The following is a 14,307-nucleotide window of genomic DNA, read 5'->3' as shown; positions in this document are numbered from 1 at the left end:
GGCCCTTGATTGAGGAAATGTTGAAAATAGCGGTGAGGGTTCCCTAATGAGACCTCGGGAGGGAAGTGCGGGGGGGCGGGGGGCGCGGGCCGGGGAGGGGCGCCGTTAACCCCTTCCTGCCCGCCTCCGGCGAAAAGCCCGGGAGCCGAGCGGGGGCGGGGGCGGAGGAGCCGGGTCCGTCCCGCCCCGCGCGGTGACCTCCCCGCAGGCCGCGGCCTGAACCTCGCCCGCGCCCGCGGCCCGCGCGGTCTGTGTCCCGAGGCCGGGCGGAGCCTCCGACGTGACCCGGCCCACTGCTGTCGGGCTGGGGGTCCCGGCGGCAACAAGGAAAGGCGAGAAACTCAAGAGGCAGGAAGAGAAAATACCATACACAGATTTATCGCGCGCAGCCTGTGTGTTGGGCATCTTGCCCCGCTTGCGCCTTGATCTCATTCCATCTTCCGTGCGCACCCTCGCGGCGGGCGGCGCTACCCCATTGCTCAGATGGAGAAACCAAGGCTTAGAGAGACCAGTCCGCAGGGAACTGGAAGCCCGCCCGGCTAGCTCTGGCCTGGGACTCTGGAGGCTGAGGGGCCACGAGGAGGACAGGTCGGGCTGGGTCTCCCCCTCTCCACCCAACCCTCGCCGGCGACGCGGAACCCTCGCGTGGGCGCGCGGTCCAGCCCAGGAACCTCCCCTGGCTCCCCCGAGGGTTTGTCCATGAAGGCTTGTTCCCTGAGGCACGACGTCTGCCTCCGCCACTAGCTCTGGTCGCTTTCAAAATAAAGAAAATTGCACTCCAACTGCGCTTGGGATATGCGGGATTCAGCCTCATTTCTCCGTCATCCCTTATATATAAGCTCTCAGGGAACCCACAGTCACAGGAGGGGAAAGATGTGTGCCCAGAGATCTAGAGGTCGGAAGAAGCGAGACTTGATCTGGGGGGAGCAGAAAGAAAGGAAGCCGTACCTGGAAAGGCTTCCTGGAGGAGGTGGCATTTAGGTTGGGCATAGAAGAAACCAAGAAGTATATAGATTCTTTAACAGGGGAGCGACATGGGTCGTCTGGCAGCTCCGCTGGCAAGTCAAGGGGTGCCAGACCCATAGCAGGGACAGTGTGGAGGTCACACTTTTGCCACCTGCTGATCCTCCAGCTACCCCTCTAACTTGAAGAACTGTGAGTTGGTCAAGCCCTGAGCCCAAGTTCCAGTCTCTCTTAGGACTGAAAACCTTGGGCGTGCAGACACCATTGCCTAGAATTTGACCCTTTAGGAGCCCTGGACTTGAGCCAAAGGGACTGTTAAGGGCAGGCAGGGGCAGGTAAATGGGACTGGGGCACTCTCACCAGGGCTCCTATTAGAGCCACACATTCCCCAGCTTTTCCAGAGGGATTTGGTCAGAGATGAACCTTGGCCAATCAGAAATTTGTCTTTCTAGAGTCATAGGCAGAGGTGGACTGGGAAAATGAAGACAGGGGTCAGGGTTGGGGGTGGGGGGACTGGTTTGGTACTTCCCCAAGAAGGATCTGCGTCTTCTGTCAGCAAAACAAAAAAGCATCCATCCTGCGGAGCTAGGGGAGCCTCTCAATGTGTCCTGAATGGAATTCTGCTTTTTCTGTGTGCCACCAACTCCTTCGTTTGAAGCTGGATGCTTTGCAAGCAGAATGCAATTCCATTTTTTGTTCCTCGAGGTTTTGGCCTGTGTTAACTTAAGTGGGCACTCACACAAGCATTAAAAAGAAAACCATTCTCTTTGGGAAAGTGGAACAAAGTTGCGCCTCTCCAATCACGCTACAGATATATAATCTGTAACAACAAATTAACCTCGTGGTGCTGCGCATTTCCAGCAAGCATCCTGCCTCCTCTGTTTATGTTATAACTTTTCTGCCTGCAATTATTTTTATTTTAATTTTCTGTCACTTTAACAGAAACCAGAGCCTTTTCCTTTAATGTTTTGTACACAACATGTTCATTTTGATAAGATGTTCTTTCCTATCCTCTTTTAGCTTGCCTTTCCTTGTGCAGCATTCTGTATCAGGAGTTTCTGATATTTCTCCCTCATTCTCTCTCTCTCTCTCTTTTTTTTTAAGAACTTGTCCCTGTCTTGCTTTATTTGTTTGTGTGAAATTTAGTTTGAAAGGAGATCAGAGAGTGCAGGAGGGGTTTGTAATAAGAGAATGACCGAATGACCCAAAGGCTGATTATCTGTCATTAACTGGAGACTCGGTGTACCCAAATTACCAGGGAGACCTCAGTCTGCCGGATCCAGAGAGGTGATCGTGGAATGCAAGCTGAGCAGGCTCCTGGCAAATGAAGACCCTCTACCCACACATTTTCTTAAGGAGGTTTCCTTCAAAACTGAGCTCAGGTTCACTGGACAAATTTATTAGATTCTGACATGAACACAGGTTTAAAAAAAAAAAACCCTCTGCTGAAAGAATAACTTCAACGTTTCTGTAACTAACTGTTTTGCATTGTTTCATTAGGAGCAAAATTGCAGTTAATTGTCTAAGCTCCAGAGAATATTGAGAAATCAAGCCAAGCTGCTTTTGATCTGCTAAACCCAAGCCTTGTAAAAATAGAGGTTTGCCGTTAATATAGACAATAAAATGGTTTCTTTTTGTTAACGTGAAACCTAACCATCGTAGTTAGCCCTTGTCTAGAGGCAAAGGCCCTGGAAGAAAGTAGGAAATGTTTGGAAGAAACTGCCAGGGTGAGAGAAATCTAGCTCTTGTGAATTTCCAAAGGAGGCTTCAGGACACAGTTAGAACTGGGAATACACTGGGGCCTCAAGCCACAAACAAGCCCTTCAGTCACATGAGCAGTTTGTCCAAAGGCCCACATTTTTAAGCTGCCATTTGCTTTCATATTTTATTCGGAACCCCAGAGTGTCCTGCAGTCAGGTAGCTGAAGTCTATCACTCACCATTTCCATAGGGCATGTATGCAAAATTATAATTAGGTGGTCCTCATCTGAATGTTACTGCTTTCCTCCTGGCTTGGAAGAAAACAATGCTAGTGTGTGTGGGTAAGTTGATTGAAACAAGAACACGGAAGAGTATATTGTGTAGCACAGGGAACTATATTTAATGTCTTGTAGTAACTTATGGTGAAAGACAATACAAAAATGAATATGTGTATGTTCACGTATGACTGAAGCACTGTGCTGTGCACCAGAAATTGACACAATGTTGTAAACTGCCTATACTTCAATAAAAATATATATAAAAATTAAAAATAATTTTCAAAAGAACACAGAAGAGTAGTTAACATAAATCCTGGGGTGTATTTTCTTATGTTGATCTGAACGCCATCTTTATTTCACCAGAAAGTAGCAAAGAACAGATTGACCGTACCTTTTATGTACCGCACGTCACTACAGCACAATTACATTAATAACACTTCCCGTGTATACATCCTGCTGCCTGCAGTGAGGCCCACTCATGTGCGTCACCTTTTGTTCGCTTCGGTCTGAGTATGTTAGCTTTACAGACAGACGTAGACACCTGGCCAAGTCTCTAGTTCTCCCTTATCAACAAAGGCTGCCCCAGAGCGGCATCCATCTACCAGTTATTGTGACTATCCAGTCACTGACTGGAGAAAATGCAATTTCCCCTTGCCTATAATTGTAGACATTCAGATGGTTCTTGCACATCATACACCTGAAACTTACACAGTGTTATCTGTCAATTACATTTCAGGTTTTTTAAAATTTTTTTTCTTAAAGGATCTGACTTAAGGATGAACCAGTGTCGTATTCCTCAAATTTTTCAGGTTCTATGACATTTAAAACCTAGTAAATCCAAACATTGCTGGAAGCCAAATTAGAAGAGAGGGAAGGAGAGAGAAGGGAACAGAGAGGGAAAGCGAGGTAGAGACAGAAGGACAGAGAGAAAGCCTTATTTGTTGGGGGGGGTACAAGCACTCAGCAAATTACAGTTTTCTCCACCGACTTCAATATTTCCTAATCAACACGGAGCAACCAGCCCCTACAGTCACCCCTGCAGCTGGAAGCCCTCCCCACACTACATCCGCAGATCTGCCAGGATGGGAAAGAGGGGGTGAGAGGACTCACTCACCAAATCCCCCATCTCCAGCCCAACGTCCAAAAAGAAAATGCTCTGAAGAGAGGCGCCCCCACCAGAGCCAAGGGCAGCTCTTTCTGCCCTTTATTTCAGAAGCAGAGGTGAGTTTGATCAAGCTTGATTCTGCTTTGTAGACGGGTACTTGGGGCACCTCCTCATTTCTGGAACCACTGCCCCTGGCCAGGCCTGCAGCCAACTACGCCCCAGAAGGAAAACAAGAAAGAGAGAGACCTCAAAACTCCAGTGACAGGGAGACTCTTGCCGCCACTCAGACAACCCAGCTTGTTCTACACGTCCTAAAGGTTCTGGGGCGAAGTGGCCAGAGGATGCAATGACTCAACCCCTTCCCATGACAGACAGAACTGCCAAGCACCCAGGATGTCCTTGGAGCAGGTGGGGCTGCGGTGACATCTTCAAGAACACATTGCTTTTTCTGCCACTTTTGGCTTTGATGTTCCTTCTGGGGTCCTTAGCATATTTTAGGATTCACCTTATAAAGGCACCTTATACATAGTTAAAGCAATGCCCAGATTCAGTTCTATTATGTTGGTTAGGAAAATAAGGTAAAACGAGACTTAACAAACACTGAGGGGAACTGAACCACAATTCCCGTAGACATAAAATGTGTGTTTCTGGCCTCCTGGCCTGGTTCTTTTCAGGTCCAGTTTATTTTGAGTTCTCATGAGCAAAACACAAGATACAAACTGCCCTTGTCTTTGAAATAATAAATACCTCTAAAAGATCTGTATTTTCCCTAAAAACAGACTGAAGTTTTTAAGAAAATATTTAGTTTAAACCAGATTGATTTTTAAAGTAATATCTCACAAACCCAGAATGTTTGCAGGGGAGGGTGCAGCTCTGCCGTGCTCTTTGAATCTTTTCCAGGGGAAGGGGTGGGAGGGAAGGAAAAGAGACAGAGACATGGGCCCAAAATAAATGTTTGAACCCAGCACTGTCTGCTTAGCTGAAGACAGATGTCATGGGCAGCACAGTGGGACCATCATCAGCCACAGGGGTCACAAACGCTCCCCCAAACTGGGGCTGCCCCCTGCCCCATTCCCCTGGAGCAGTCACCCCACCTGAGCAGGACTGGATGCAGCTCAGTCCAGGACCTCAGAAAAGGGGAAGGGGTTAGCACGCCCTCCTCCTGGCAGGATTCCTCCCGCAGGCACCCCAAGCAGCCCCCAGACCACATCTTCTCAAATGCTTGGGATCCTGGAGTACACATGCCCTTCGGGGATCCGTGAAGGAAGGCTTTGCCAGGACAGCCCAGGGTGGGGTCCCCAAGCTGACAACTAAGCCGGGACCTTCATCCTCCTTTTCTCTTCACACTCCCCCTCCATCACCACCACTATCATCACCTCCATCTCTAGCCCCTCAGAAGGCACAAGTCACCTAAACTGGGGGCAAACCTGAGATGGCAGCTTGGCCTCACAGCTTTCCAAAGGCACAGACTGCACCAGCACTAGACCCGGAGCAAAATGTCCCAAAGAGGGCACGAGAGAATGTGGGCTCCTTTGGCTTTGCATTCAGAGTGACTCAGCCAGTTAAGGGCCCTAGAGCTCTCCCATGTGTCCCCTGCCTCCAAGCCACATTTCTAGGGTTGTAGCCTCTGTATTTTTGGCTTTCTGAGATTCACGAAGCCCCAGGCCCTTGGATCACATTAATTAACTGATAATGACACTGTCAGTGAGGACTGATGTTCAGATTAGCATCTTTTACGACTGTTTCTGTCCCGTGTTGTCCATCTCTTTTATCACCCACCAGCCTATCTGGGATCATGAAGGGGCTCGTCCATTTTTTTGGTTTCAATTAAAAGAGCATGAGAAAGGCTGAGAGTAGCAACTTCTGAGGCCTTTGCCACGAGGCCACTCGCCTCTGGTGGACACAGCATCCCAGTCCCCAGCTCAGCCCTCCGTCTCACCTCTTCCTCCTCCTTTCAATGCCCAAAACTCCCTCTGGGTCTGAAAACAGCCGGCAACTACTCTCCCTGCATTTTCAGCTGTTCCCGATGTGGCTGCAAGCATCTCACTCTGTCTACCTGCTCCCAAGGCCTAGATGTGTTCTTATAAACAGACTTTTTTCTTTACTGTATCAAATATCAGAGGATTGGACTACCAGTATTTATACATTCAGGGTTTGCCTCCCCAGTGAAAATGTAAACAGAACCTGACCACACTACCTATATTCTTCCCTTGAAGAGCAAGGTCTTTAAAAGACTCTCCTTGTGCTCAAAACTGCAGACAGACCTACCCAAGGTGGGGGTGAGGAGCTCTCGGTGGCAGTTTTGTTCTGAGCCCAAAGGACACTTACCAAGAAATCTGGTTTCTGCTACTCCCCACCCCTGTTCTCTGCCTTAAGAGCTCTCTCTGCTGGGGGCATCCCAGGAGACTGACCCCTTGCAGAAGGGACAGAATGAGCTCCCAGCCTGGGTTTCTACGACCCTCGCTGACTCACTGAGTTCCTTTCCCTCTGGTACAGCCCGGCCCCCTAAACCTAAAAAATGTTTCTCAACGCTGTTGCCCAAGGCTCTGGGGTTAGTGGCTGGCAGCCGCCTGGAATCCATGGCAGAACAGGCATTGGGTGCCCTGCAAGTCCAACCTCTATTCGACCTTGCCTTCCACCCCCGAACCTACCCAACCTACCGTGTGCCCCGCAAAAAGCGCACAGCAGGAAAGGACTGTCCTCACTGACTCCTTGGGGTTGGGACTCCCTCTGCCTGCCTCCAGGGGATGATGCCTAGGGTGGAGTAGCTGGTCTCCCCTGGGTGACCCGGCCAGGCCTAGCGGTCAGTCCCAGGCTGTGCAGGCCGCCTCGGCTTCTGCACACTCTGCGTGGGCCCCTTCTAATTTACAGCCCCCAGGCTCCTTTTCACACGCTTTTCCACACGGACCCATGTGGAAATCCTCCGCTACACATCAGCCTCCCCTCGAGGCTCCGGCCAAGCCCCGGGGATCATTTCAGTTCCTGCCACCGTCCTCCCACCCCCCCCCCACCCCAACCCCCTGCGAGCCTTCTCAAGATGCTCACGCCACTCGGCGCCGCGGCCCCGGTGCCCTGCGGCCGGTGACTTACAAGTGGAGATCCATTTTCCGTTATAATGCGTTCAAGATCACCAAGGCCAGCAGTCTAAACATCCACGAGCCGTCCTCCCGGGCCTGCCTCTTAAACGGGTGTTTAATGGTTCCCCTCCGATAACTAAACCTGCTTTCCACAGATGCCCGCTTTTATGGGAGAGGCAGGAATGCAGAGATGTATTTATATGTTTGTTCATAAAAACTGGAAAATAAGCTCTGAACACGCTGTAAAAAATATTCAGTTACTTACCAAGCAGGCTAGTTAAACCAGGGGAACACCAGACCGGCCACACAACGAATTCGGGGAATCGGGGTGACCGCGCTTCGAACTCGCCCAAGGTCCTCGCTGGGGCTGCAGTCCCTAAAGAATATGGAAGTAAGAGGATTTACAATCAGCGTGACCATTCCTCCCTTGGTCTCAACCACGATCTCCAAAACCAACCACAAAAACACAAGCTACCCAAGATGGCCCTGGCCTGGGTAGCGCGCCGGGTAAGTCCAGCAATTCCGACGCCGAGGCGGGCGGGTCCCAGCCTGCGCCCAGGTCAAAGCCGCAGCCTGGCCCCGCCGCGCCCGGCGCCCCGCACCCGGTGCCGCGGCCGCGCTTTGGTGGGGGCCCGGCCGCCCTCCGCCGCCGCTCCCGGCCCTGCTCAGAACTGCGCTCGCTTCCCGCTGGTTTTCCTGCCTCGCTTACCTACGAAAGACTTCAAAAAGCAATATCTGCCTTCCTTTTTTTTTTTTTTTTTTTTTTAACCAAAAAAGAAAGCGGAGTGATACTGTACCTGGTTTAAGATTCTTCAACATTTGAGACTTGGGGGGTAAATATTTTAATAGTGAAGCATCTGTTAAACACTTGCATTAACCTCTGGCTGATAAAAAAGTTTTTTTAACCCGACCCCCCCTCGTTTTAATTATCTTATGGTTATGAAGGGGCAGCCAATCCTGGAAGAGGACCTCAGCAATTAGCAACGGGAACATCAAAAAGTTTTATTGCAGAGAGCGCGAGGCGCCGCCCCCGCCGCCCCGGGATTGGCGTGGGGAGCCTCTGACGACATATATTAACCCGAGCGGCCCTAAAGATGTAGCTGTACATGGAGATCTTGCTGGGAAAATCGGCTTGCTCCCCTCCCGGTGTCCAGCCCCGGAGAACCGCCGCCGCCGCCACCCGGGAGCTCCCACGGCCGCCGCGCAGAGCCCTCCGAGCCCCAGCCACCGCCTTCGCGTTCCAGGGCGACTGCAGGGCCCAGATCCTTCCCCGAACGAAGGAGAGGATCTGAGAAAATGGATGCATTGAGACCTCTCTGAAAAACCCTCCGAGGGAGCCTGAGAGGAGCGCGGGACACGTTACTCGCAGCTAAAATCACATTCAAGGACCAAAACAACTACAACCAAAAATTTCATTAAAACAATAAGAGCCCAAGAACCTAGATCAGGCTGGTGGGGGGAGGGGAAGGGGCGGGAAGGGGAGGGTCGCATGGAGGTGGCTTCCCAGTGAGCAGTCGACCCCGCCGCCTCCCTGCAGAGCCGGGCCGGCTCCTCCAGCCTCGGCTCGGACTCGCCCCGGGACTCCGAGTTAGCGGCGGCGCGGGGAGCGCGGCGCGGGCGTGGAGCCCGGCGACTCCGCCGAGCAGCCCCGCGGGAGCCCGCGCACCTTTGCATGAGCACGAGAGGACTGTGCCTGCCCGCAGCAGCCCGGGGAGCAGGAGCCTGCGCGCGGGCCGTGGAGCAAGGCGGGAGCCGGCGGCGGCGGCGGCGGCCAGGGGCGCACGGTGCCGGGACCAGCTCGCCGCGCCCTATGGGGAGCCGGCGGCCGCGGGGCTGCTGAGGCGGGCCCGGCGGGCCAGGCTGGGGGCCGGGGCCTGGGCTGCAGCAGCCCCCTCTGCGGCTGCCGGGCCGGCCCGGGCGCCCCGGGGCTGGGGGGCGGGGGGTGGGGGAGGCCGCGGAGCGCCGAAGCGGGGGCCCGGGCCCAGGGCGCGGCGGGGGTGCGCGCACGCTGGGGCGCGTGGAGGGGCGCGGAGGGCGAGATGAGTCTGGTGGGGGGCTTCCCCCACCACCCGGTGGTCCACCATGAGGGCTATCCGTTCGCCGCCGCTGCCGCCGCCGCTGCCGCCGCCGCGGCCAGCCGCTGTAGCCACGAGGAGAACCCCTACTTCCATGGCTGGCTCATCGGCCACCCCGAGATGTCGCCCCCCGACTACAGCATGGCCCTGTCCTACAGCCCCGAGTACGCCAGCGGCGCCGCGGGCCTGGACCACTCCCATTACGGGGGGGTGCCGCCGGGCGCCGGGCCCCCGGGCCTGGGGGGGCCGCGCCCGGTGAAGCGCCGGGGCACCGCCAACCGCAAGGAGCGGCGCAGGACTCAGAGCATCAACAGCGCTTTCGCCGAACTTCGGGAGTGCATCCCCAACGTGCCCGCCGACACCAAACTCTCCAAGATCAAGACGCTGCGCCTGGCCACCAGCTACATCGCCTACCTCATGGACCTGCTGGCCAAGGACGACCAGAACGGCGAGGCGGAGGCCTTCAAGGCGGAGATTAAGAAGACAGATGTGAAAGAAGAGAAAAGGAAGAAGGAGCTGGTCAGTACCAGGGGGCAGCGGGCAGCAGGGTGCAGGGAACTGATGCTCCGGGTTCCTTTGCAGTTGGGCTGAGCCAGGGCAGGCCGGGTGCTTTGGCCGCGTCCTGAGCCACGGTTGTTCGCAACCAGGTTGTGGTCGGGACGGCTTCCCGCAGAAGCAGAGGAGGTGGGGGAGGGTGGCAGCACGCGGAGGAGGCTGAGGGATGCTTCGTGCCGGTGATCTTCCTCACAGGTTGTCGCTTCTCCTCCAGGCACTCAGGGCGGGCCTCGCGGCCTCGGGGTCCGGATGCATCTTCCGATCGCACTGGCCCGGACCCCTTATTCCTTGTCCTTTAGGCCTTCATTTGGCCTCCAATTTGATCTTGCTTCCAGACATTTCTAAAATAAGTTGCTCGGAAGCACTTGATTTCAATTATTTCACTGTTGATCGCATTTCCCCCTCTTGAGAACAAGGCTGCCGCTGATTCTGAGTTTTGTAGTTGTTCTGATTACTGTGCCCTGAAGACGTAAAGGTAAACATAAAATAAGTACTTTTAACTTCAAAATGCAGCTCGCTTCTCTCTGGCAGTGAGGTTAAAATGTAACTTCCCAGACGAATATCCTGCATGGTATTTATTTTGTTTGCAAGAGCCTGGACATTTTAAGACAAACAGTAAATATTGCCATAGTCATCGTTATTGTTGTTAACAGTAACACGAAATTACAAGTGAAAATTAGTTTCCTCAAATTCCTACCAGGTGCCCACAGTGTCGTGGTGTTCAGAGCAGGGCTACTGCCACCAAGGGCCTGGAGAAGAATCCCATTTGTCGAGTTTTTCTTCTCTGGGGCCTGTAGCGCCTTACTAGCTGCGTAGTCGAGTGATCCCCGAGTAACCGGGGATACCAGAGGCCTCGGAGGAGAGGCACTGCCGGGCCGAGCCGCCGGCGCACAGGCCCAGGCCAAGGCAGAGGCACCTCGCCCCATCTTCTCCTGGGCGAGGGTTTGAGGCCTCGATTGAAAGCAGGGAAACCAGATTGAGAGCCGACCCCCCGCTCGCGCCCCTACATCTGGAGTCAGAGAAAAGGCCCCCAGCTCCTCCATAAACGACTTGAAAACGGGTGATTGTTTATAAACTTGCCGATCCGGGAGTCGAGCGCTGCGGGCGTGCGGAGGCCCGGGCGGTAGCTAGGGCAGCGCCAGCCTTCGCAGCTCGTCTGCCGGGGCTGGGACTTACATCCGTTCCGCCCGCCATCCCTGGCTCGCTCTCCCACGCTCTGCTCTGGCCGGGAAGGCGCGGACGGGAGGTGCGGGGGGGTGGGGGTGGGGGCGTGGAACCGGGTCTCCTCTCTGATTTTTCTCTTTCTACTTCTCTCCCCCTCGCCTCTCCTCTGCCCAGAACGAAATCTTGAAAAGCACAGTGAGCAGCAACGACAAGAAAACCAAAGGCCGGACGGGCTGGCCGCAGCACGTGTGGGCCCTGGAGCTCAAGCAGTGAGAAGGAGGAGGAGGAGGAGGTGGAGGAGATGGAGGAGGAGGTGGAGGAGGGCAGCGCGAGCCGGGCCCGGAGCCGGATGCAGACCCAGGACTCCGGGCAAGCTCTGCGCGCTCCGCTCTGAGGACTTCCTGCATTTGGATCATCCGGTTTATTTATGTGCAATTTGCCCCCTTCTCTTTGCCCCCCTTCGAGGCATCCGCTCCCCACCTCCCCCTCCAAAAAAAAGTGCATATTTGAAGAAAAGCATTCCATATTTTAATATGAAGAGGACACTCCCGCGTGGTAAGGGATCTTGTCGTCTCAGAGTCTCTGTTTGTGAATGTTTCCTCCTGGCTGTGTAGACACCAGCGTTGCCCCCTCCCCACCTGCCCTACCCCTTCCAGTTAAAGACAGCGGACAATAGTGTGTATGTGAAGTGTATCTTTAATACTTGGCCTTTGGATATAAATATTCCTGGGGATTATAAAGTTTTATTTCAAAGCAGAAAACGGGGCCGCTCACATTTCCGCTGGGGTCGAGGTCTAGTGCTGCCTCTCATCTGTGCTGGTTCCCTATTTGAAGATATTTCCAACAGCTACTTGTTTTGTGCACTTCCGTCCTCTAAAACTAAGTGGAATTTAATTAATATTGAAGGTGTAAACGTTGTAAGTATTCAATAAACCACTGTGTGTTTTTTTTTTACAAAACCCCAATCTTTTAATGGTTGATACCTCAAAAGAGTTTTGAAAACAAAACTGTTATACTTGTTTTCATTATATTTAAAATATTCAGAAGTAAACTAAATTATCATGATTGCCTCTAACTTTATTTGAAAGAGTCAGTGGGTCCGACCAGTCATGGCCACGAGCTGCCAGCCTCATGCAGGGCGTGGAGGCTCCTCAAAGGGACGTGTTCTTGGTGAAAATCCTGCCAAAAGGCCTGGCTTCCATGAGGTCCTGCCACCTTCTTTGTGCCCCTGACCCCAGGAGAGCCCTGAGTGGGCTGGGAAAGGAGGGTCTGGGCCAGAGAAAGGCCTGGGCAGCTCTCTCCCAAGGTGGAAAGATGTCCTTGTCTTCCTGAAATCAACCAGATGCCACTTGGTGGGGCCTCGGTTTTTGCTCGAGAGGCCGTTTTTTCGGTGGAGGAGGTTCGGGGAGAAACCCAGGCCTCATTACAGTCGCTGGAGCCAGCCTAGAGTTTTTCATTCAAAAGATAAAGCTTTCATCCAAGCAAATGGGCAAAAAGAAAGGAAAAGAGGTGGGTTTTGCTGGTCTTCTTGATGGGGGTGAGTTGATGGTGGTGGGACTCTTCTGAGCAGGCCGGGGGAGGGGGAGGGCCTTCGAAAAAAGTCCATGATTAGGTAACAAGGAATTCTACTGTCAAGTAAGAAATCGTGAATTCGATCGAGGATTTAAAGGGGGGTGAAATAGTGGCTAGATTTACAAGGAGCTATAGGGAACTCAATATTAACTGTGCGGTGTCTGAAGTCTTCCCGGCCGCAGGCCAGCCAGGCCCTGCCCCCGCTGCCAGCCGCCCGGCCTCCCCGCGTCGGGGGTTCGGGCTCCGGGAGTCCCAGGACATCCTGGAAGAAGTCCCCGGTGCCTCCTTTGCCCGTGGGCTTGACTAGAGCAAATTCCCAGCTCTAGGAACCGGAGAGACTCGAGTGCCATAAAGGACACTGCAGGCCGGGGAGGGGGAGCGGAGGGAGGGATTGGGGCTCCGGGAGAGGGGAGGGAGAGAAGAAAGGTGAAACGTATTAAAAAGCGGTTTGTTTCATGAAATGCCTCGTGCGCAAAGCTGGTGTTAGGGAGGTTTGCCAGAGGGTTTCCACCTTGGAACCCATCCTGGGGTAATGTTCGCACCTCGGCCTCGGGCATAGCCTCTGCCCCGCCATCTCAGGGGTCCCACGCTGGCCGGTGCCCACTCGGAGCCCCGCCGCCGGCAGCCAGGGAATTCGCCCGTGCCGGACGGGAGCCGGGAGAGTGGCGCTGCGGGGTTCTCCTGCGGGCGGCTGACAACGCGAGGGCGCGGGGTTAGAACAACTTGGCCAAAGCGATCTGAACTTTCTCCCCTCGGGTCAGCTGGCGCTGGGCCGCCGTGGTGGGCGCGGGGCTGTGTTTACAGACACTTGCCTTTGTTTATAGCGCTTGGGGGGGCGGGGGGCGGAGAGAGGCGCGCCCTGATTTTCTGTCGCTCTCGGGATCCCTGTCCGTTTGACCGAGCGGCTCCCTCCCTCTCCTGCCTCCAGCCGCCTTGGGCGTCTTTACTTTAATCCGTTCAAGAGAAAGGAGCCAGTTCGTAGGGGTGGAGGGAAAGAGAGCCCCGAAGTGGTGGAGTGAATGGTGCTGGAGGCAGTGAGGTTTCCAAAACAGGAACCAGAGAGGAGTTATCCTCACCGTGCATGAGTGCCTGTGCTGGCCTCGGGTGGCTGGTCTTCCTTGCCATCTGGGCCTCACCACATTTATGCTGGTTTAACACTTTTTCTGGTTTGTTAAACACCAGCAGAAGGGAACCAGAAGACCCTGGCAGCACCATCACCATGAGGCCGCTTGCTGCTACACATGTTTAAAACCCGCGCTCCAGAAACCTGTCCTCTTTGTCTGGGCCAGGCGCTGCCTGCCTGCTCTCCTGCCCGCCCGCCGTGCCGCTTCCTCCGGCTCCTCAGCACCAGGGCCCCCGACACCTCGACCACCTGGATGTTCCAACCTGCCATCATCCTCAACCGGCCAATCAGCAGACCCACACCCCAGGGGGCCGAACCCCCAAAAAGAATAGACACCCAAGTGGCCGGACACTTCAAGCCGCAAGACACCCGAGATTGTCCACCACCTCCGCCAGCCCCACATCCCGAAGGTCCCAGGGCTCTCAGCCACCCAACATCCCGGCCCACATGGTCAAGTCCTAGGGTACTGAGTGGTGTGCTAGGCAGGCATTTCTTCTGCACTTCCATGCTTTCCTCTTCTACACATTTCTTTCTCTTTTAACTCCCTTTCTTCTTTGCTTTAAAAAAAAAAAAAAGAGTTTCCAAGCTCCTGCCTGGTGGGACTGGCTAAAAGGCCTCTGTTTTAATTGCTCGGATAATGTGGTTGCTGCCATTTTGTTAAAAGCAATCACTCCTGCAGGGAAATCACAAGCTCT

The 14,307-nt window shown here is 54.1% G+C and overlaps 1 protein-coding gene and 1 long non-coding RNA gene across 17 annotated transcripts in view; one reads left to right on the top strand and one right to left on the bottom strand.

Moving 5' to 3' along the window:
* The window catches only part of LOC141575701 (uncharacterized), a 136,747-nt gene extending 128,386 nt beyond the window's left edge, over positions 1–8,361 (bottom strand). For all 16 annotated transcript variants that reach the window (XR_012503419.1, XR_012503420.1, XR_012503424.1 and 13 more), the window contains exons 1-2: positions 7,921–8,361; positions 7,389–7,499 (exon numbers count right to left, since the gene is read on the bottom strand). This is a non-coding gene — a long non-coding RNA (uncharacterized LOC141575701). The remainder of the gene's footprint in view (positions 1–7,388; positions 7,500–7,920) is intronic.
* A 692-nt stretch (positions 8,362–9,053) lies between these two features.
* Positions 9,054–11,982, top strand: HAND2 (heart and neural crest derivatives expressed 2). The gene is made up of 2 exons (XM_010973175.3): positions 9,054–9,717; positions 11,092–11,982. Exons 1-2 carry the CDS (start codon positions 9,163–9,165, stop codon positions 11,188–11,190), a joined length of 654 nt encoding a protein of 217 aa, XP_010971477.1. The 5' UTR covers positions 9,054–9,162; the 3' UTR covers positions 11,191–11,982.
* The last annotated feature ends 2,325 nt before the right edge of the window (positions 11,983–14,307 follow it).

The sequence above is a fragment of the Camelus bactrianus genome, chromosome 31, assembly GCF_048773025.1.
Source record: "Camelus bactrianus isolate YW-2024 breed Bactrian camel chromosome 31, ASM4877302v1, whole genome shotgun sequence".
In the NCBI taxonomy this organism is placed as follows: domain Eukaryota; kingdom Metazoa; phylum Chordata; class Mammalia; order Artiodactyla; family Camelidae; genus Camelus; species Camelus bactrianus.
The sequence above is the reverse complement of the archived record's forward strand: the minus strand, read 5'-3'. Positions and strand labels throughout refer to the sequence as shown.

What these genes read in the sequence shown, in the direction of transcription:
- HAND2 (XM_010973175.3), top strand. Translation starts at nt 9,163, where the DNA reads ATGAGTCTGGTGGGGGGCTTCCCCCACCACCCGGTGGTCCACCATGAG. An exon ending in AGAAAAGGAAGAAGGAGCTG is followed by an intron (nt 9,718 to 11,091) that starts GTCAGTACCAGG and finishes TCCTCTGCCCAG; the next exon opens with AACGAAATCTTGAAAAGCAC.